This window comes from Ischnura elegans, chromosome 1 (assembly GCF_921293095.1).
Source record: "Ischnura elegans chromosome 1, ioIscEleg1.1, whole genome shotgun sequence".
Taxonomy (NCBI): domain Eukaryota; kingdom Metazoa; phylum Arthropoda; class Insecta; order Odonata; family Coenagrionidae; genus Ischnura; species Ischnura elegans.
Window position 1 is genome coordinate 19,951,474 of NC_060246.1, and position 24,052 is coordinate 19,975,525.

At 39.5% G+C, this 24,052-nt stretch overlaps 1 protein-coding gene across 2 annotated transcripts; it reads left to right on the plus strand.

Moving 5' to 3' along the window:
• Nucleotides 1–148: 148 nt before the first annotated feature.
• On the plus strand, nt 149–23,738 carry LOC124156570 (WD repeat-containing protein 89). Of its 2 annotated transcripts, XM_046531199.1 has the most exons (11): nt 149–295; nt 375–507; nt 598–705; nt 4,303–4,412; nt 4,545–4,738; nt 5,848–5,979; nt 7,835–7,999; nt 13,993–14,084; nt 14,315–14,417; nt 15,404–15,490; nt 23,626–23,738. In XM_046531199.1, exons 1-11 carry the CDS (start codon nt 265–267, stop codon nt 23,680–23,682), a joined length of 1,212 nt encoding a protein of 403 aa, XP_046387155.1. In that variant the 5' UTR covers nt 149–264; the 3' UTR covers nt 23,683–23,738. The 2 variants fall into 2 exon arrangements, with proteins under 2 accessions (XP_046387155.1, XP_046387163.1); XM_046531207.1 differs by lacking the exon at nt 149–295 and having other exon boundaries at nt 422–507; nt 615–705.
• Nucleotides 23,739–24,052: the final 314 nt, after the last annotated feature.

A 24,052-nucleotide genomic window follows, 5' to 3' on the forward strand; every position in this document is an offset into this window, starting at 1 on the left:
AACGGTTTGCTGCTGTCTGCTAGTCGCTGCCGATTGGCTGTTACCCTGACGTCACGCGATTGCCACGCCACGGTGACCGGGGTAGCGGCTCGACCCCGCTTCGCCGCGAATTTCTCCCCCCCTCACCCTCAAGTAAACTCGCCGTGGTTCGGTTGTGTTGTTTGTTGTTCAATGTGTGATTTTTGTGTACATACTTTCGAGGTTTTAATCGATATAAAATTCAACATCTGAAATAAAGTTGCATTCTAATCCCCGGTTTTGACAATGGGTGCTCATGAGGACGAATATGAATCAGGTATAATTATCATTGCATATTTATTTCCTCGTATTTTGCTTTAAGCTAGCTTGAATAATTGTATTATTTAATGGAAAAGGTCATGGCTGCATTGAAGATGATAACTGCAGTGAAGCGGAACTGAATAACGCTTTTAAAGTAAAATATGAGCCAGCATTTCGCGAAGTAGTGACATCGAAGAGCACGTACGTGTTGGAGGTGAATGGGAATAGGTATGTGTTAGTGTATGAATAGTCTCTGTGACGGCATTTTTCACAGCTGTAATTTCTTTATGATTACTTTCTTTCTCCTAAACTTGTTAGATCTTACATTGCTGCAGGGCTATCCAATCATGGAATTGTTGTGTATGATATCGAGACCTTGAAGGGCATTGGAAATTATGGACACGATGGAGGTATAACCGGATTGAGGTAATTATTATCTTTATTTATATCGGGGATGACGAAGTAATACGTTTCATTGACTGTTTGATCGGCGTATTTTGGCCAAGTGAAAATTCCCAGTCAGAAAATTTGCTTGACTCTCCATTCGAAGTGGAAGAATGTCAGTGATAACCGTCACTGGTGGTCACTGACACTAGTCAGTCACAGGAAGGACCAAAACCGTTTCTTCAGAGTGGATGGTGGTGGAACTTAAGTCCTAACTATGTGCCTAATTCTTGCTCCGAAGCTCTTTTAGAAAAATGAAAATCCGGTAAAATGTGTGGGGCTTGAAGGTTGGTAGAGTTTCTTTCTCTTCCGTTTTCTATCCCTAAAGTTGGTTTAGATACAACCCTTCATATTTTTCTACCCTCTGCCAAATCCTTCATCTCAGAAAATCCTCAGCATCTCATGTCCTTTGTTATTTCCCTCCAAGATTCCAGCCTTGGTCTTCCTTGTATCTTTCCATCCATCATTCCTTCATCATTCTAGAAACATCCCTTTCAACCCTTATTCTCAGCACATGGCCAATAATTTTGTCCCATCTTCATATTCATTTTTGCCATGGGATCTGCTTCTTGCTCACTATTTTTAATGCCTCTTCATTTGTTATTCACTCTTGCCACCTTTGCACTTCCTTTCATGGACCCTCATCTGAAAAGCCTCTAGTTTTTTCTTTCCCTTACCCCATCTTCTGCGGCTTGCTGCCATACTGCAAAAAATCTGTAGAAAGGTCTTAGTCAGCTTTTCCTTAAGCAGGATATTTATGGGGTTGGAAAAGTTGTCTTTTGTTGTTGAAAGTTGTCTTTCCCAAAGTATTCTGCCATATATTTTTTTACTCCTTCAATTTGATCATATTTTGTTATTTGATATTATAGCACACTCCCGATTCCCGGGCTAATGATCGGGAGAGGCGGAACGAATAACCTGAGGACATGGACAATCCAATAATGGAGAATCCATGGATAATTCAGTTCTATTTCTTGTGATGTTCATAATTTACGCAAATCAAACAATGTATTATTATTTATGCACTAATTCCTTAATAGGGTAGTTTCCTTCATCAAAGAAAACGAAAGGCATTGATTGCGATTCGTTTCCCACCATTAGTGTATTCATAATATACAAATTATTTCGTTGTAGAAATACCGGTTTAGACGAATGGCAATGGTCCATCTTTATCCTCATTTGAAAAGGGCCAGATTGGCGCCCATGCGATGCCACTCCACGTGACGTCACAGGGACCTAGTTTCTATACGAGAAGATAGGAGTTATACATCGTCTGAGGTTACCAATGCATGCATGAGGCGAAGAGCTCAGGGAAACATGTCTTAATAATCACTTAATAAATCTGGCTAAGGTCGGAAACTTTTCTTCATTTGATAAGGTATTAATAATCCTTATTTAAGCCAAGCGCTACCAGCCAGCAGGGTACTCAGCTACCCGCTAGCAGCCTGCGTCATATCAGGGCTCAACTTGCCTCAAGGTCACCTCACAGGGCGGTAGCGGGAACCAGAAATACGTCACACGGAGAGATTTCCCGGCATTCATACTTACGCGTTGCCTTTTCGCGCGCTTGAAAATTTTCACTTTTCATTTAATCGCGAAAAATAGATATCGTCATTTAAAAATCTAAAAGCGTGAAATACGTACTCCAGGAGTATTAATCTTTCGATTTAGGCAATAAAAAAATAATAGGAAACCACCCTATTGTAGATGCTTCATGGACTAATTGAGGGCTTAGCGGAGATTACGTAATTGTACTCGTACTCCTACTCCTCCATATAAAACCTAGTGTTAAAAACGATGCATCTGTGGCTGCGTGATAACGGATACCGAAAAGTGGTTTGCCCTAATGCTTCAAAACCACTGCGCGATGTCAGAAATTACACTGTCAGGTACTACCCCACGGAGTCGCATCTTGCCTGGGTAGCAACTGCTGTGGATAGCGGATCTATGATCACAGAGAGTGATCGCACACTGCAAGTCTTGGAAAACAGGCTCCCATGAATGTAGTTTGCATGCAACCTCATCATATAGCAGCAGTGGTTCTAGGAAACCAGGGATTGTGGTAAACAGTCTGCGCCGGCAAGTGACTGGCTGTGACTCATTCAGTCTCTACTACCTTAATCTCTGCTTCCACTTCCCCCGCTACTTTTTATTCTACTAATCCCTTCCTCTCCAGTTTGACCTTGACTTGTCATGGCGTAAACATACCTGAGTGCGACGAAATCCCCAGTCCCATTGGGCTGTATTCAACCGCATGCGAGGCTACGGCAATAATTACACATTCACTAATCAATCACTGCATATTCAGTAATCAAATTCTCTCACTTCTGTTGTATTTAATCTCAATTCAACATAATCCTTGCCTCCTCCTCTATTAGCAAATAAAACTCACATCTTCTTCCAATTTAGCCTGAAATTGTGTTTGCTGCTAAAATTATGATGCATTTCTCCTAGGATATGAGCCAATTTCTCTTCAGCTAAGAGCACGATTTCAAGCAAAACCAATCATTGTTGTCGTTTTGTCTTATACTGCTATCCTTCCTTGAATCACATGGAGTTCTTCCATTGGAGGTTGTATATCTCTATGCATTAAAGAGTTTAATTCTTAAATTGAGTCCCTTCATTACACCTGTCTTTCTCTTGACCTCCTCCTAGTTCGTCCTCAACTTACCATTTTCATTTCCTATCATAAAATATAAGTTCCTATAATTCTCATGTCCTTATTCTTTACTCCAGTTTTATTTAAAACATCAAACAGCATGGAAGTATCTTAACTATGTCTCCCTCTTCTCTCAACTCTTTATCTATGTCTTTATCACGCACAAACTACATTTTTCTTCTCCAGAAGAAGAATTTAGTCTTTTAGTTACATACATTCCATGGTGCAATGTGAAATGCTTTGTCTTAATCAACAAAGGCCACAAAGGTAACCTTATCTCTGGCAATTCTTTTATCCAGAATCACCTTAATGCTTAAGTACCTCATGAATCTCATGTGCCTTTTGCTATCCTAAACCCAAATTGGTCAACTGTTAACACTCATTCAGTCAAACAGCTATCCTCCATAGTAAACTTGAAGTCAAGTTTTGGGCGTGTGAGACAGCTGGCATATTGTTCTACAGTGCTTGCATTTAAATGAAACTACTTTTTTGAGGATAGGGACAATCATGCACATATTGAAATTGTCCAGTATCTCTCCTTTGATGAGTTCTCGCTTTGCTACTTTGATAAGTTGTCTTGGGATATCATCTATTGTGGGTTTCTTCCTTTTCTGTTTGTTTTTGAACTGTTTGACTGAACTCATAATTTCATCTCCCACCACCACCACCTTATCATAATAGCCTTTTTGCCTCAACAGTATTCATCCCCAGGCCATAGCTACCATTCCATAATACCCCCTCCCTTATAATCCATCCTGTTAAATATCTATGTTCATTTTCCATGTCTACATTTAATCTGTACAGCATATAAACTCAATCCATGTAATAATTGATTGATGACTTTTATGTACTATGTTTTTGTATAATATTTTTGTGTTGAGTATAGCATGTAGCCTAATGTGAACGTTTTTTTGTTTCAGATTTAGTCCTAAAAGTGATCATCTCCTCTATTCTTCATCTTTAGATGGAAGCATTAAGTTGTGGGACATTAGAAGCTCTACCACTGATGGATGTGCATCAGAATTTACTGGTAATATTTTAGTTCATGAGGCATTGATTTGGAAATAAATATGCATTTGGAGTGCGTCAACAACGGGGTCATTTGCAAATTGATTTGATTACCGATTGTAACTGTTTTGATAGAATCAGTTGTTCTCATCAGGAAAGTGGACAAGCGATGACGGCTCTTGTGTGAGGCATCCTCTGACAGCCTTTGATGTGTGCAACCGAGATCGAATCGTTGTTGCTGGGACTGAGAGTGATGGTGTTGACAGCTTCCTTCTGTTCTGGGACGTCCGTGCCCCTTTGAAGCCTCTTGGGGGTTATTGGGAGTCGCAGGCTGAGGATGTTACACAGGTACTCAATTATGCTCTGGTCTTTGTCTACTACTGCTCTTGGTATCAGTGGCACAGGGAGGGGGGGATTTTGGGGGATAAAACCCCCCCAGAGCTCAGAGAAATTTTTTAATTCTAATCCATTTTACTTTATTGGATTAGTATTGCTTATAGAGAAGTGTATGGATGAATAAAATATCCCTCAGAAATCCGTAAAACTCACCATTTTAACCTTTTATCTTTAAAATTATGCAATTTATTAATATAGCACCTACCGCTTATCCTGGTGGGTATACCTTACCCCCACACACCCCAGTGTTAGGTGCACATAACCCCCCCCCCCCCAGCCTTAATTCCTAGCTGCACCCTTGCTTGGTATAACCTCATACTCTTACTTAACACGTTGACTACGGATGGCGAGAATTCTCGTCATTTTTTTCCCGAGCGTTCCGGACGGATGACAAAGATTCTCGTCATTTAGACGCGTCTACCTGAACAATTTGAAAGCATACAATACGTATTCGCTTGCGATACGCTTTAAAATTGCTTAGGTTGATGTGCCTATATAACGAGAATCTTTGTCATCCGTCCGGAACGTTCGGAAAAAAATGATGAGAATTCTCGCCATCCGTACGCAACATGTTAATGTTTGAAGATATGTACTTGATGGAAGATAGCTCTATGCCAAAAATCTGCGCCAAACATCATAATCTCAGGGAGAATTCTCCTGTTACCCCCAGTTCCTCAAATTTTTATTTTGTGCAAGTATTTTCCACCAGGGTATGTCCTCTAGAAGGAAGGTGTTGTGAAACATCTATTTGACCTGGTTAGAGACATGGAAACCCTTCCGTCTCTTGACAAGGGTGGAAGACCCAAGATCTTATGTTAATCACAAGTACAACATGGTTATTTATTAAGTTTTTAGTACATATATTTGCGCCAGATAAAAGTCAGTGACATGGGCATGGGTTCTGCAATGCTCAAGGTTTTTATGTTACTGTAAAGAGAGGAAGAAGTGTAACATTCTAAGTGTCCCGCATTTAATTCCTTCTGGTCAATGTGAAGAAGATAAGTGGTAGGAAGGTGTTTATTTCCTATTTTTTTGTGGTTATCTGATGTATATTTTTTCAGGTCACATTTCATCCTGTTGAGTCAGATATCGTTGCTGCTGGTTCTATGGATGGACTTGTAAACATATTTGACATTAGGCAGAGTTGTGAAGATGATGCACTGAGTAATAGCCTCAACACTATGTCCACTGTGGTATGTAAACAGTTTGACTCTACCTATGATAATTATTTCTTTTTTCTCACTGCATACAAGGGCAGTTCAAAAAGTAAGTAGCGTGATCTCATAAAACAAAAGATAATTTTTATTGAAGTTACCTGTCTGCGTCTCCTTCATAGTACTCCCCTCGTTGACTCACACTCTCATCCCAATGGTGTTTCAACTTTTGGAGACAGTCTGGGAACAGTTCTTTTGTGATGTACATCTGTCCCCTTATTGCATTTATCTCAATTTTGGAAATCATCACAAATCTTTGTGTGAAAGATAATATATGACATGCATTTCTGTTATTTTGTATGTACAATTTTAAGTGCATATCTTCAGCAGAAAAAAGGGAAAGGTGTTTGGGAATTTAGGCTCATGATTGTGGAGTCAGTCCTTCAAAAATCAAACTTAGATAATTGAAACACGCATTTTAAAAATATTTGTTACAATTAAATATATATGAAAATTACAAATCAATTTTTGTTACAATCAAAGAGGAAACGGAAAGCCACAAGTATCGTATTTATGGGCTTAATCGTTTGGGTGGTAGAGCGTAAATGTTAATTTTTTATGTTGGCAATTATTGTGATTGTGTCCATATATTTAGAAGGCTTGTAACTATGCTTATGTCGTTATTTTTAAAAACATTGTTGCACAGAAATATACAAGTGAAAATGTACGTATTAACAATTATTTGGGTTTAAAATCTTTACATTTGATTCTTTTGTTTCACTTTTGAAGGTTAAGCATTCAAATAGGGACCAGTCGTAACATATCTTTTTGACATATGTATATCCTGTGGGTGCTATAGATTTCTATTGAAATAAGCCTTGATGAGGTCAGTATTAGCGCAGCTCTGCGGTGTGATCATAACATTGAAGTCACTGGCTGCTGCAAAGATTGCATCTACTATCCTGTAGTCAACCTGTGTGCAAGGATTGATCCATATTGAATTATTTTACACTTTTAATGTAAATAATGTGAGTGAAATCTTGTGCTCACCACTGTAAGAAAGTTAAGGTCAGCCGACACCTGGATCCAACTAGTCACCCAGTCTCTCTAGCCTTGAGTATGAGTGATGTTGGGACTCGGAAACATTGATTTGCCTTGAATTTCTTACCTGGTTGTGAGCCCAATTAAAGTTCTCTTGCCCCATTGTCTTCTATCCTCCTACTCCCTGTCGTCTCCATCCCCCATGCTCTGGCCTATGTGTTCAGAATTGCAGTAAATACTTATGTAATGACATATATATATATGTGTGTACTGTGCAAGTTGTGCCTTTCAAAATTATTCTTTTCATCATGGTTTTAACAATGTGGATGTCCATACTAGAGTTGTTTCATGACATTTTCATGCAAGTACAGGAAATCACCAAACTCTTTGTTCATTGTGAAAATTGCATAGTGGCAAAATTAATTATGCAGTAAATTTTTCAAGAATTTTTCCTCGCAAAGGAAGTGGGAAAAAATGGAAAAATGAATTAAATTGAAGAAATACTTGACTTATGTAGTGTCTTCCTGGAGGTTAAATTTTAAGTACGCAAGTTAATCATTAAAAACTTTCGAGCCATTATATCTAAATGCCTTAATACATGCATTTGGACTTAGAAACAGATCTTTGACAACTTTTTATGGCATTTCATTTTTTGCAAGTAACTTTAGTGTCCAGGACCATCAAGATCACATGAGGGCTCAGGGGAAATTTAATTTTGATAGGCTCAACTTTTATTTTGCCTCCGGGCACTTCCAAAACTCCTCAAAAGGGACTAATGCACACCCCTCTCCTCCTCAGAGATTTTAATCCTTACACCACTTTACGTCTGGTTACCTCCGGTGATACTTTTCAGGACAAGATATCCTGGCTTGGGAGTCATAAAAGTGGTGATTCAGATGAAGGTGGTGGCAATAGACTGTCGTGCATCACTCATGCAGAGACGCTCCAAATTTGGCAAGCAGATGAGGCCTCCAAGGAGTGTGACTTCAGCCGGGTCGATGTTGCAGAGGCAATGAAGGTGAGTTGTTTATTGCGGATTGAGGGATGCCAGTTCCAAATTCTGGGGACGGAGCCAGGCACCTGCAATCCAAATCCTTGAAGGGCACAAAATTTCCCTGGGAAAGAAACCGCCTCCCCAACCCAGAATGTGTGATATTCACCAACCTGTGGCTCTGTCTGGATGAGCTCTGGCCTTACCAATCCAAAGCAACCTTTAGGTTAAATCACTGAGTGAATGACGTGAGTTTTCCTGTTCTCCATATTGTAACGGTTCGAACCGCCAGAGCCGCCTGCTTGCCTCCCGTCCGATCTCTCCCCGAACATGTGATAATGAATTCTCCATTTCCCCAAAATATAAGAATGCCCCTACTTAGACTTACCGTTTCAGGTCTCCAAATCAAGTCCCCCAATTGAACGTGCCTGCACGCACACTCACTTACAAAAGGATTGAAGGCACTGGTGGCAATAACAAAAATTAGTAAATTCAATGAAATCCCTTTAACAACTGTTTTTAATAAATGAAATAACATCGATTCAAAAGTTTACACAGAAACCAAAATATGCCCCAAACACGAATGATAAATCCCTTTCCAAAATACAACGGTGTCACCTCCAACATGAAATTTGAACATCCGTCTTCTCCTTCAAAATCACAATCTCACTTTATCAATGAATACAGTAAACTCTTGATTTTACGAAGCAGGATTTTACGAAGTTTTCGATTATACGAAGCGATATTGCGGTCCCGGTGAAAAGCCTATGCTAAATACATGGTGCTATTCGATTATACGAAGTTTCGATTATACGAAATTTTTTGAATTTACGAACCTCGGCTCGGTCCCTAGGAGCAAATGGCATTCGTTTATACGAACTACGGCGAAAACTTTGTCAACAAAACTAGTTACGCCGGCGTAAGTAGCTAAAAAATCAGCGCTTCCAACTGTGGTCCATCAATAGTGCGAAATCGTAAATGATAATGCAACTTTGGAGAGAAATGGGTCGCCAAAAACCTCACTGTGGGAATTTAGGGGGAGTAGGAGTTCAGTTAAAATATCGCGGCTGACATTATGCCCCTATTTACGTGCCTGTTCGTAAACATAGCATCGACAATAATTCGTAGTTTAACATGTCAGGAAGGTCGCGCGGAGTATTTCGTACACCCCTAATTAACCCTTTGCACTGCTGTGAACGTACTTCGAAGACTACTTGACTACTTTTCGCCGAAGCACTTCGAAGGGTCCCTAATCCGGGACCCTTTCCTCGACGAGCTCACCCTCGCTGGCCCCTGAAACTGGGCTATTTTTTAATGCATTACCTGACGCAACCCTGGGTTTCAAAGGGCAAAGGTGCCATGGGGGGAAAAAGAGTAAAGTGCGTGTTACTGTGGGGCTGTGCGTCAACCAAACGGGCACGTACAAAATAAGCCCGTTTTCATTGGGAAATTGGAAGGCCACGGTGCTTAAAACATGTAAAATTGGAAGCCCTCCCCGGTTTTTACCATGCAAATAAAAACAGCTGGATGACCCGAGAAATTTTCCAGCAAACGGTTATACGTCTACAGAGAAAAATTGCTGGAGAGAACAGCAAAATTGTTTTAATAATGGATAATGCCACCGTTCATAAATACGTGGAAGATCTAAAATTGGCTAATGTTCGAGTCCTCTTTTTACCCCCGAACTCGACTAGCAAGTCCCAGCCCTTAGACCAAGGCATTATCCAAGATTTTAAAGTCCTGTACCGGAAGAAGCTTGAGCGGTATTACTTGCGATGGATCGTTATGTATACATTCATCTATTTTGCTCATGTGCGTTTCGATATCGATTTAGATATTTTTATTCATGATTATCATTCTTTCAAATCTATTTGCTACTTTTATGAATGGGAACAGAAATTAATAACATCCCGAAATGGACGTTGATACATGCAATCCGCGCCATAATATCTTTTCGTGTATATATTGGCCTTTGTGAATGAACAACTTAAATATCTTAAGTACTGGGCTCTATTTACCGCCAATTTATATTTCGGGCTTCTCGTAATGAAGACGCACTTCCAAGTCTAACCATGAACTTTCTTCTCACGTGCTTCCCCGTTCTCCCATGCTGGGGTTCTGTCTTTCAAAAGCCTTTGTCCCTTCCCTCCTGCCGCCTTTGGCTGATCTTGCTGACACCCACCTTACGCATCCCAAACCCCTCCTTCCCCAGCATTTCCCATTCACTCCCTCCCTAAGGTGACTGAGCTTGTGTGCGTCGCAAAAAAATACGGCCCCCAAAAGTAGACTGAGGCAGAGCTGAAGGCCATTTCCCCACCCTTCTTTGTCTGCCCCCTTCACCAGTCCTTGTGATGACCACACTTCTTCCCTCAGGCAATCCCCATCCCACTCTTATTCACCCCACCCACTGGGAACTTTCCCCGATTGTGGAGAAGGGCATGGTTCATCTTTACCTGCAACGGGGGGAAGTTATTAACCGGAGAGAGGCGGAAGAAGTATCTTCCACTATCGGGAAAATGGTGCCGCGCTTATAATTGTCTCTCTTCTTCTCAGCTGACTTTTCAATTGACATTATTTTCTTTGCTCTTTCCACACTATATTTATTTACGATTATGGCGCGACTATTTTTTAGTGCTAAAACTAAGAAAATCTTTTCTCTATGTCAATGATCCTTTGCATAACTTTCAATACGGCGGAGAAAGGAACACGAAAACTAAATGAGGTGACGGTACAGGTTTTGCGTGTCATTTTTTGGGAATTCACGCTAGTGAACCAATACTTAACCACGTTGAGAAATGATAAAACGTCTCTTGTAGGAAAACAATCAATGTGGATAATAACGTTTCTATCTATATTTCTCCGATACTGTAAGATGTTTCTCCTGTCGTTTTCCGGTTGGAACCTTGCTCCTGTCGGCATAAAAGGAGAGAAACATACTATATGAACAGGTCTCCTCACACCCGGTATGAAGAATACAGTCCTGATGAAGAATTAAGTCTTTTATGGCAACGTCTGCGAAGATGATGGAACACAGTAGTCGGACGGAGAACTCAAACAGAATTTACTTCAAATATTCGCCAGAAGATAATCACATCCTACGTTATTTATGATCGTAATTGAATCTCAGTGAAAATAGAGCACATTCTGCTGAAAATACGAAGTAACTCGAAATATTAACTTACGAAGGTTATTTTGGAAACGGGCTAAGACCCTTGTTTTTCTTTTTTTCTCGTCACTGAGCGATAGAGGGCGACATAAATGGCGGTTAGGCCGGCTGCCGCTAAAATTCCGTGGGTGTCAGCAACAAATATCTATCTTTTGCATACTTAATAGTAGCTATTGGCTCGTAACCACAAATTTATTACTGTAAATTCTTATAATAAACATTGAAATTCATTATTTGATTACGTTTTCTAAACTGGTCGGGAATTTCTTTAGCGATCGTTGATGTTGAAGTATGAACAAGAAATGGGCATTTAATGGTGGTTTAATTATTTAACGATTTTTCACATCATAAATCGATAGCAAAAAGCCTTTTCTATGAATTATACCGAGAATAACCACCGAAAACATTTAAATAAGACCACTAAAGACAAAAAACGGCGGAAGAAACAGAAGCGAACATTTTTCCGTGACTTATGAAAAAGGTTTGAATTTACGAAACTCGATTTTACGAAGTGCCAATTTTCCGGTCCCACTGACTTCGTAAAATCAAGAGTTTACTGTATTATTCAAAGATGATGATCCTTCCCAATAACAAAATACATCAATGCACCTTGGCTACAGAACAACGTGAATAGTGTGAAGTTAGACTCACAAAAATTACGTGCAAGGCAATTATGAAATTATGCGTTAGTCAGTTCAAATGGCAACCTGTCTTGAATTAGGGCTCAATGATACGCCAAGTAACTACTAACATTCAGAAATATTGCTCAAGCTCCTCCACGCTAGCACTTAAGTCTTGCAAGGCCGTGACTAAGACCAGTCAACAGCGAAATCACTAGGGCCTTTTTATGGAGAGTTCAGTAGGGACTTTCGGAGGGGGGAACAATCTGGATTCAAAGTACCTTTTAGGGCTTTGGGAAATTCCAAGCTTACGTCCTTTTTTAGATGTCCACGCCACCCCTTGCCAGCTGTCCACGTGCATGCCACCTCCACTTGCCGTAGCCTTGCTGCCACCGCTTATCACTGCACACTCACGATTCGACTTCTTTCGTGACAGAGCGTAAGAGAGAGAGAAAGCGAGACTTCTCGTCTCTCCCTTATATAACCTTTTTCTTTCCCATAACCACCTCCGATGCACACCAATGCCCTCTTTTTCCCAACCGAGAGGTGGGTTTTCAAACATGTTCCGGGAGAGAACCACAACGTCGCCTCTCCCGGAAATCCACTTCCACACTATTTCACTTCAATTCACATACATAAAAAAATATATTCTACATTTAAAACAAAAAAAATAAACCCTTCACACAGATTTTGTGCAGAACTCTGTTCCAAAAATGCCAAAAAATGTGAGCGTGCGCACAGACGTAACCCCAGCCGCGATGTTTTAATCTTACGCGTCGGGCCGGCTCCGGACCGTACCGCTATAATATGATCACAATGAAGTTTGTATTCACCGATTAAAATTTGGTAAGGAAACCACAATATGTAGTCCCAGAGTTGAGTTTTTTGGAACAGAAAAATTACCATGTCTAAAAAAACAAAATAAATGGCCTTGAGGTCTTAATTTTTTATTATTTTGGCATATCTTTATGTTTGTAAAATATTGCCTATTGTAATCAGAACGACCACTCAGGGTACAACTGTACTGCCAAGATATGACTCGTACATCTTACTTCTGCTTCTACTGACTTCTCCTCTGCAATTGGAAGTGCATTTGGATCATTGAAAATTTCATTCTAAGAGGAAAAGTTTTTATGTCACGACTTTACGTACCACTTTCATCACAAACTGGATCTCTATACTGATCCCTATTGTCCCTTTTTTATGCTGCTGTGTGAAGATTTTATTTACCACAATCTTGGAGCCCTCACCATTATTGACTGTCACAAAGAACTGAAATTCAGAGGCACAAGATTTTTTTTTGGGCCTATAGGAAGTTTCCATGTTCCTACATGGCGAAAACAAAAGAAATTCCTCTTCCATGACTTCACTCCAAAACCATTTATAATCTCCTTATATCTCGTGATCCATTGACTGGAACTCATGTGCGCAGGACAGCAAGATGTGTGAGGGGCAGAGGGGAGCCCTCCCCATTCCACTTTCTACCACTTTGCCATTCTTGAGGGTGAGGGGAGGTAAGAAATTAAAATTACCCTGTATCATGTCTTTTGTTAGCATTTTGGGCTTGCAGCTATCCGTTTTCATGCTATTTGCTGCCATAGGAATCCACTTAGGACTAAGGGTTTCAAGGTAATCGTGGAAGAAAAGTGAAACTCAAGGAATCCACTTTGGACTAAGGGTTTCAAGGTAATCGTGGAAGAAAAGTGTAACTCAAGGATCATTGTTTTAGAATTTTAATTTTTTTGCGTTAAGGCAAGCTATCCGAAGTCCAGTTATTGATAACCTGATGAAAGCAAAATATGCATTTCCTTTCAATATATGAATACACATATCCTAAATACAATTAAAAAAACCACAAGTGTCTGTCTCCTCTAGTTATTCCGTAATTGATTGATATATGAACTCCATCAGAGAGTAAAATGGCCGGCATCGGTCACTCTGAGTGGCTCTTAGCCATACACCTTAACAATATAGGCAGAAGTGTCACCTGATTATTAGTGGCACCATATCAGCTGTAAGTATAGATGGCATATTAGTAAAGGTGTTGGCATGCAGATTAAAATTAAATTATATCTTTATTAAACTTATGAAATTATGACTGAAGAGTCCTCTTATACATTTGAATAGTTGAACAATCACACACATCCATACCCTTTGTGCTGAATCTTACCCAGGCTGGATTCAAAGCTATACAATTATAAGTACTTGATTGACCTATGTGATTTACATTTTAGGTTAAGTCATCAGAGGATTGCTACTTGGTCGATGTATTTCTTGGAGGAGAATCTCAAGAAGAGACATTAATCCTGGGAGGCTCTTTTAAAAGGTCTGTCCTTCTTTCTGATGCTACCATACTTTTTAAGCCTGTAAATTTAAGTTTTTTTGTTATCATCTCATCTTTGTATGCAGTGAACATACATTTCATCTGCATTCCATTTTATGCAATGTAGCTGTCTTTGGTTTGATCCATGTAAAGAGTTCTTAATTTTATTATGTGCTGATTTCTAATTTCATTTTCAATCTTTTGCAAAACAAAAAAATTGATTCTCCAACCAGTGGGTGTCTACGGTTGCTTCACCTCAGAAATGGAAGACTGAGTCCATGGGCTATTTTGAATGCTTCCAGTCAAGTTGTTAGATGCTGTTGGGGAGATCAGAAGGTGAATAAGTAATTTAAATTCTTTTCTTTTTGGTGAATATATCTGTGCACGGTCTTTCATATTTGTAATGATGTCCCATTCATTGTTTTTCCTTGCAGTTTGATTTAGCAGTCTTTGTACCGTTCTTGTCTCATTTTGTGTTCTTGGGTTGATTTTCTCTTAAGACTAAAGTCTTTTTTTCTTTTGGAGAACATGCAAGCACCAAGCGGTGACTTATGTTGCTACCAAAATGTTTTACATCATAACTTTCTAATCAATTGGCCCATTTCAACAGGCAATGGTTCATTTGAAAGTTATGGTGTACAAAATATAAAATCTCCATGTCTTCAAAATTATTTTTTAACTGGTGAAATACTGAGTAAATTTTGTGAAGGAAACATCTGTAGCAAAAGTATGATTTTTGTGATAACTGAGAATTCTTCATTTTCAAACACATGTACACAAATAAAATGTAGCTGTAGGAAAGCAAACTTATCAGTATTTCCAACTTCCACATGTTATTTATGATGTAAACTCTGAGAAACTGCTGGAAACAAACATCATAACATTTAAGTTTTAGAATATTTTAGCTAGTGCTATATGGTACCGCTAAGCATAAAACAATTTAAGAATATTTACTTTTTTTACAGTGTGGCGAATGGTGAACATGGAAAAAAATTATGCTTTACAAAAGTCATTGTGAAACAAATTTTTAGTTCTAGGTATCAAGTATTGGATTGGGATCAAATTCATTATTTGTGCACTTATCAAATGTCTTATTGCTGGGAAAAGTTATTGAACAAAATTTGTGAAAAAAGTGGAAAAGATGGCTATCCCAGGGCATATGATTATTCATGCCCCAATGGTCACAAGAGGAGTCTTGTTCTCTCATGCTGATATATCCTCTCTGCCACCCCCTAAACTCCCTCTACTCTCCTCATGCCAAATGTATGCCTTCACCCTCTATGCACACATGTAAGTACTCACCTTTCTCTCTTTCATTGCAGCGTGGCTTGCTGGCGACTGGTGGGGAAGATGGCCTGCTGACCATTTGGAAGCGATCTGAAGGCCAGGATGAGGATGAAGGCCACAAGGTGAGTAAAGAGGGAGGCCTCCAAGCAGGTGCTAAACCAGTTTTCTCATCACTAAGGCCCCATACTCGCCTCATCCCATCCAGATTAAGAAGGTGTACTCCCGTTTGCCCAGTGCTCACCTTCCTAGCTGAGCTTTCTATCCCAACAAACCTCAATCCCTATGAAAACAAGGCAACATATGGGGGTAGCAGTGGGTAGTGGCTTATGGTGGTGTTCTCTATTTTCCCTCATTCCATGAGTGGATGCTCTAACACATTGGACATGACCATGGCAGAATATTTCTCTCTCCATCTATGTTGAGCAACTGTTCCTCTTGACAACTCTTTGCCATGTAACTGTTTGTGGATGAGTTGGTGGGCACCCAGCATCCATCTGTTCATTAGTTAAATGGCTGACATTGGTGCACTCATAGGCGAGAGATATTCTAAACAATTAAGAAATATTCACGAAGTACAACAATGAGCTTCAGAGTTTTTATCTCCCCATTGTCAGAACCTGGGCACAGCTGGATGGCTTTTGTACATTTAGCTGCGGGCCTTTAGAGCAAGGGGCTTCAACTCAATAGCAGAAAGTCTTGTTGCTTGTTGTCCGAATGGACAGAAGTTATGCGGTGGTATTGGGATTACAATTTGAAGCAAATATTCAGAGAGGAGGAGGGTAGAAAGGAAAACCATCCTTACAAAAATGATGTAAAAATGGGGAAAAAAGTATCCCAACAGTTTGTGCCGCCACTATCGCTTTGGAGGAGAATCGATTCCCTTTCTATGGCATATAATCTTTAGAACGAGACAAAGGAAATTCAAATATGGTCGTATTTCAGCCATCAAGGTCGTAACAGTGAACTTGCCTGCCTCGCACCAAGGCTCGAACGTATTTCGTACTGCTCAACAGAATGTTGGTGCATTCGATATCCTTAGCAGTTGTGCCGTCCTTTTTCCCGCTATCTCCCTCTAACCCAAAACAAAAAAAAACTTTCATCTTCTGCAGTTTGATACATCACTTTCTTTTCAATTGCTTGAAAACCAATTTTGTAAAATTAAAAAAATTCATGACATTTATTGCTTTCAAATGGGGAAGTTGCATGAAATTTTTTTCATCAAAGTAATACATGATTCTTATAGTAATTTTCACCAGGAATCAGTTGGAACCAATTGGAATTTTCGGTATTTTGGATTCCCTTCCTGATGCCAAATTTGACAATAGAAACAGCACCTCACGTTGGTAAATACACTGTCTTCCTGGCGTAGGTATACCGCAACAATCTCCAAACCCCATGCCTAGGATGCTAGCAACTCCGTTTGGGGAGAATTGACGTCATACCTCTTGGACACTACTTTTGTTTGCACCCCCCACTCCTCCACTTTGACCTTTAATATCTCAGAAACTGCCTCTGGTATTGAAATTTCCCTCAGTTGATATTCTTTCCTATTGGTTTACTACATTTTGACTGACTTTTCAAAAAAAATTTAAAATTCCCCTTTACTTTTGACAATATTTTAGTGTCAAATAAAATATCTAAATAAATGTGGACAAAAAAATCAAGGCACAGAAAACATACTCCAATGAATTCACACTTCACTTGGGACAATCTCTTCTTTTAAAAATTCTAAATCTCAGCAGCACTTTGATGTAATATACATATATCAGCATCAACATCTCCAGTTGTACACCTAGGGCTGCCTCTTCTCCGATTTTTTAATGCCTCATTATCCTCCCTGTTGCATTTCTCCCAGTTGTACATGGTACCTCTATTTTTATTCATCCTTGGCTATGTTTCCGCTACTGCTAAGCCTGCCTCCAAAAAGCCGACTACTTTTCCCCATCTCGCCTGCTGACAAAGGCATCTCAAATCAAAATAGATATCCTTCTCGATTCAAAGAAAAATGCATTCTGGCAATGTGCTCATCAGTCATTCAAGAAAATCTAGAAACTTCTTCAAAGTCAACTGCATTCAAATGCGTGGCCCATTGAATCTGCTCTTTGACTGTCTTGTTTACCTCAAGAGAAAGCTTGCTATGGCCCATAGTGATTTTTGTCGTTTTGCTGAGTTATGCAATGGAAAATTCAGAGGAGCGTACCCAATGTGCGCACATGATGCCGTCGAATGCGTCTCTATTCTATGGAGTTCATCATGAGTCATGCTCTGGGTTGCAGGAGACTGAGTGGTCGGTCACGTATTTGGACGATGAAGAAAGGAAATGGTTTGCCTTGTTTGAATTTCCCTCACTGACCAAAGAATAACAACCCACTGGAAAGGAAACCCACTATCCTGCAGAGCGATAGTGGCGGCACAACCTTTGTTGGGATACTTTTTTCCCCCATAGTACATAATCAACACTGGAAGACTGGCAGCTTGAAGAACTAGTATTTTTTTCCTGTCGTGGGCTTTTCAAAAACTAGAGCTTTGGAGAGGTTTGTAAATGAAATGAGTTAGAATTTACTAATTTATGTCTTCTTAAAATTTTATTCTGCAAAAAGAAATGCCATTTTATACATGGAGGATTAACCCTATCGAGACAGTGGAGTTTTCGTCTTAGCATGACTGCTGTACTTAGCTGCAAGAGACTCTTCTTTCCCCTGGTACGGAGCATTTTTGCGAGACATTCGTTAAGGAGGACCTCCCAGATAATCAGAAGCTCTCAGCTCCAAACTTTTTTCGACCCCTCCCAGGTGGGACTCCGCATTATCTCGGACCCCGAGAGTAGTTGTGCTCTCTCCTTTCCGGGGTTACGACCCTACCTGCAGCATTGGTTCGTGGTCAACTTATGGATTGCTTATATTTATTTGGCACATGGACAATTGTTGCTTGCACGTAAATTACAGACTTTGAATTGAATTCCTCATTTTTTTCTGAGCATTGTCAAATTTAAATGAAGTTTTGAGGACAATATTAACGCATTTAATTCTGCAACAACTTCCATGTTGATGTTTATGCAGAACGCGATATATAAGTTAATATTTATCGTAGAATTCCATTTAAAAATGCTAAACATGCTCAAAAGACAAGGAATATTATTCTTAGTTTATATTTCTTCAGAAAATAAGAAATACATATTTATGTATTTCAAAACCTGACTAGATAAAAAATTGTATGACCGCAGTCCCTTACAGTTAAGAGGGGTAATATAAGACGAGGGGTCCGGATATCTGCTCCGGGATTTCGGGAAACACGAAATTTCGTGTTAATCGTGATTTTCTCCAATTCCTGGGCGATCCACTGGGCTTCACCAACTCAGCCACAATTTTCATCATTCTTTTCTTCTTCTCATGCTTCTCCCATGAAATTGTTTTTCGAGGCGTATATTTAAGCTACATTGCTCTGATAAACCCATGATTTTTTAGCTTTCTTAGCTAATTTTCAAAAAATATGTGGTAGAATAACTGTACTGTGTGATAGAAATTGATGATCATCAGCGAGAAATCATGGAGAAATGTTTTCTCCTTAACTATAAAATTTTAAGCGGCTCTAATTAATTGCATTAAAAAGATTCCCGGAGACGATGCATCAATAACAACAGAAAACTGGTAATTGATCTGATAAATTCATAATGAACATAAATAAACTCATGCAAAAACAATACGTGCAAGAGAGTTTTTGAAAAATGCATTTCTTATCAAAAGATGACATCAAATGTTGCTTTCAGACGCGAAGACTTTTCGCCGGCCGCCGTGATATCCAGAGAGATGTCTCGTTTGAAAGCGGCCTGAATTTCGCAGCGTTGTGCCACAAACGGCGGCCAGCAAAAAGTCATCGCATCTGAAAGTAGCCTTAAGGTAGCACTGCGTGTATTTCACGCCATAGATGTCGCACCGCCGTGCCGGGCCGAATTGAAATGGTTGCCTTGGTGACTGTCGACAACGCCGTGCCGTCAACTGCACGATTCGACTCATTTGAAGACATGCATTGAGACCAATGGTTACTTGAAAGCACGATTTTGTTCCGTTGACGACGGCTGGAGCAAAGCTGGCTAGTCTGAAAACTGCAAAAAGCTGCGGTCCGCCGTCAAATGAAATACACACGGTGCTATATTGAGACAGCTTTCAGCCGAAATGATGTATCGCCGGCTGCCATTCCTGGTAAAGCACCATGAAATTCAGGACGCTTTCCAATGAGACGAATCTCTGGATTGTATGGCGCAGTGCCGTGAACGGCGGCCCGCAGAAAATCGCCGCATCAGAAAGCGGCCCATGCTGTGTAAAAATTCATGATTTCCACAAGGAAAGAATTCGAGGAAATAAGGCGACTTGTTTGTCAGGAGGATGTCTAAACCTCATACATACGATGTCTACAAAGTAGCCAAAATGCCATGGGAATCTGCTGGTTATCAAATTACTGGATGGTTCAAAATATCCTAATGTACACACATTCTATAGAGAGTTAACCCTTTCGCCACTAACGACGAAAATATGTGGCAGGACGTTTCTTGATGCAGGACAATAGCTGAAAATTTTTTGTCCGAGATTTTCCTATGCAGGCGGACAAATGCCGAAAATACAGGTATCCTTGCTCTCCTCCTTTTATGACATTCGTGGGTTTGTAAAGTCTTAGTATCGGGACCCAACAAAGCGGGACTTAGGCCGTACCCTCAAAATCTGGGAGCAGGTACCCGGACCCTTTGTCTTAAATTACCCCTCTTTGTGACAAGGGACCGCAGTCATACGGATGTTCATTCAGTTTACGAAATAAATATTTGCTTCTTTCTCAAAAAATATATAGGTACTAAGAATTGAATTCTTTGTCTTTTGAGCAGCGTTTACAATTTTTAAACGAAATTCTACCATTGATATTAAAATATGTAAGTACATATATATATATACATATCTTGATTTCAGTATAAAAATCAACATGGCAATTGTTAATGCATTAACATTGATGGTAGAGCTTCATTTAAAATTTGAAAATTCTCAGAATAAAACGAGGAATTCAATTAGAAGTCAGCAATTTACGTGCAAATAACAATTATCCATGTAGCTAATTCATATAAACAAAGCATGAGTTGACAGCAAACCAATGCCGCTGGTAGGGTTATAAACCGCGAAAGGAGGGAGCCCAACTACCCTCGGAGTCCCCTCTAGGAAAGATCGAAAAAGGTTAGTGTTGAGAGTGTGTGATTATCCGCATGACCCTTATTAACAAATGTCCAACATAAATGCTGCATACTGAGGGGACCGAAGAGTCTTGGGGCTCAGTGCTAAGGAGAGAACTCCACCATCTCGAAAGAGTTAAGGAAGTTAAAAATGAGCCTCGAGAATATTCATAAGAGTAGTTTTTTCGATAAAACCACTTATTACATTTGTAAAACATGACAACCTCTTAAGCAGCTGCTGTAAAGTCAATGCTAATGCAGATGGCTTAAAAGGCACCAACCAAACTTAGTTCTCTTATGGTAGAAGACCTAAGTAGAAAAATAGGTGTTTGAAAAGATCTCAGTTTTTGATCCCCAAGAAGTTCCCACTACAGTCGTGAACCCTTACTTAAAGACAAAAAATTCATGGCCTCAAGTCAATGGAGATAGAGAGGTTGATGTTGGGATTGGTGGAATTACTACAAAAGCAAAATTCCCAGGGTTCAGTGGATTTAATTAAAGCAATGCAGGAGCTCAACTTGTCTGAGACATCATTCGTATCCAAGTCCTTTAAGCAATTTGGACCCCCTCTGCAAATGTGGGCTGAGAAAGATTTCTTTCCTGCTATAGCACTATTTTAACAGATAAGAGAACAAATCTAAAAGAAGTCTAAGCAATATTTGGCTTTTAATTACAGACATTTAAAAGCAATTTCTCTCTCTGTAAGCTGGATAGATGGATACACGAAAGATAAAATATCTAAAATAGGTGAATTCAGTCAATACTCCTTGTATATTATTGCTGAAATTATCCCCGGTCAGTAACATTCTAAATTTAGGGCAATGGGTGTGCCACTGAAAGCATGGCTCTCAATCAACATAAAATATTTTGCCATTAAAATAACACCCATTTCAGGGCAAAATAACATCGCTTTTGAAAAAATATATCACCACTTTTGGCTATTAAATAACCTCATCTTTTGCATGTCCCAATCCATGACTGTCTCCAGCTTCTTTATTTTCTGCCCAGTTTTTCTCTCTCTTTTCACCTTCTATCAGCCATGAAGAATGAACTGTATAGATCGTGCATACGTCCTGCTTGTCTTTCCATATACATGTGTGGGAGAACATCTCTTTTCCTTTGAAATATGGACTCACCTTTCTGTAATTTCACATGTCTCAGACAACCAGAAAGACCTCTGTTTACTCTTTTTGCGATATTTTTCATAAAAACAAGGCTTTCACCATCACTTCACAAGAAGCCATAATGACTTACATGCAACATATATGCCAGGACCGCAAAATGTATTCATGGTTTTTGGAGGATGGGACTTCAATTTTATATTATCAAAAGACAACTGAAAGCTCTTCTGAGAGAAAAGCTTTACTATGTCAATGAGTTTATGGAAGATCCCTTGTAAGTCAACCATCTTTTATCTATCACTGATGAATTAATATATATAGTGCTGTGCAATGTTAGCTTTTTTGGTAGTGTTGCCCATTTTATGTATAGTTAGCTACTTTTATTAATTCCTGATGTGCCTTAAATGGTGTGCTAACTGTAACTCGATCCACTGGGCAAATGAGTATTATTATTACTCCAATTGTTCCACAAACTCTTCTTTTGTTTTCGAGAAGTTTTCTGCTATATTCACATGGTTGTAATAATTATCTAAAGATGATACTTAAAGCCTAAATTTGAGCCAATAACCAACAACATTGTATTTACAAGATTGCCCTTCTCCCATATAAATCTGCAAATTGTAGGTGTATCCAGTTGCTGCTTCACCTACCATATGTACTAATAGGCTATATTTTATGACAGGGTTGTAGATCTGAAATGATAGTCGCCCTTGCCATATCATACCCTATCCAGGGAGAGTTCTTATTGAAGTACTAGTTTATTATATTGTATATTTGCTGAAATTGCTTTGTATCGTGATTAATTGCTTTATAATTTAGGCTCATTATGTTCCATAGTTGTCCCAAATGCATAGTTTATGTTACTGAAGTATGCTTCAGTGAATCGGCTGATTTTAAATGATAGAAAAATTATTAGGATAATGAATATCATCTCCAGCACAAGCTGCCCAATTCAATTTTTCTTGAAAATTTGAAGGTGGTGTTAATGTATTTTAAATTTCCTATAAAAAAAGACAAGATTACCATTTTTGAACTTCTGCTAAAGTGCGAAAAATCCACAGAGGAAAAATCATTCGCCTTGACCGGGATTCGAACCCGGATCCCTCGATTTCCGGCCGAGTGCTTTAGCCAGTTAAGCTACCGAGGCGTCATTCTCCCCTGTGGAAATTTGTGGACTATACCGGACAAGGTGGTATGGACTGCTGAGCATATGATGCGACTAGCAGTCCAGGTCGTGCGCATGGCGCCACAGCCGGAGAGCAAAGCCCGAACTTTGAACACTAGAGGTGTTAGCTCTGGACTTATGAAAGTATACCGGGACTAGCCACGGTGATAACTTTTTACGGAGTCACCCGCAATGCACAAATAGTGCGAAAAATCCATTGCATGCATTGCGGGTGACTCCGTAAAAAGTTATCACCGTGGCTAGTCCCGGTACACTTTCATAAGTCCAGAGCGAACACCTCTAGTGTTCAAAGTTCGGGCTTTGCTCTCCGGCTGTGGTGCCATGCGCACGACCTGGACTGCTAGTCGCATCATATGCTCAGCAGTCCATACCACCTTGTCCGGTATAGTCCACAAATTTCCAAAGGGGAGAATGACACCTCGGTAGCTTAACTGGCTAAAGCACTCGGCCGGAAATCGAGGGATCCGGGTTCGAATCCCGGTCAAGGCGAATGATTTTTCCTCTGTGGATTTTTCGCACTATTTGTGCATTGCGGGTGACTCCGTAAAAAGTTATCACCGTGGCTAGTCCCGGTATACTTTCATACTTCTGCTAAAGCTCAATTTGTTGAAAAACTCAAGATTCGAACGTGCATCAATTTTTGTTCTGAAGCACTTCCCTAGGTTTTTGAAAACTTATCAGGTTCTTAGATGTTGTCCTTAGTATTTTATCTTTCTGTTACAAACATGTTTTTTCTTGCAGGAAACTCACAAGATGCGGGTGAAAAAGAGAAACAAATTAAATGTTAATCCGTACTAGGCTACGTGCGTAAAGACTATTATTAATGCTGTTGTAAATAAATTACTTTCAATCGATCATTGAGTTTAATTTTTTATTCAATAATCTTTACCCTTTTGCAATCTTTGAACTAAGCTTGTGCACTTGAAACCCTGTTTAATGCAGTAGTTTGTATATAAGGGTTGAACATTGAGGTTAATTTGGACATTTCAAAGTCTGGACTGTTAAAACCTTTCAAACCATTTTTTATTCTGATGTTCCACTTCATCATCCATTGATCACTCTTCTCATGAATATGACCAGAAGAATTGTAACTATGATTGTTAATACTAAATTATTACATAGGTGTAAGTCCACCCTATTCCAATGCACTATGTATTTCAGATTTTGA

Excerpts from the sequence above, each read along its gene's own strand:
- LOC124156570 (XM_046531199.1), top strand. The coding sequence starts at position 265 with ATGGGTGCTCATGAGGACGAATATGAATCAG. Across the intron at positions 4,739-5,847 it reads AGGCTGAGGATGTTACACAG|GTCACATTTCATCCTGTTGA; the intron begins GTACTCAATTAT and ends ATATTTTTTCAG. Across the intron at positions 5,980-7,834 it reads TCAACACTATGTCCACTGTG|GACAAGATATCCTGGCTTGG; the intron begins GTATGTAAACAG and ends GATACTTTTCAG.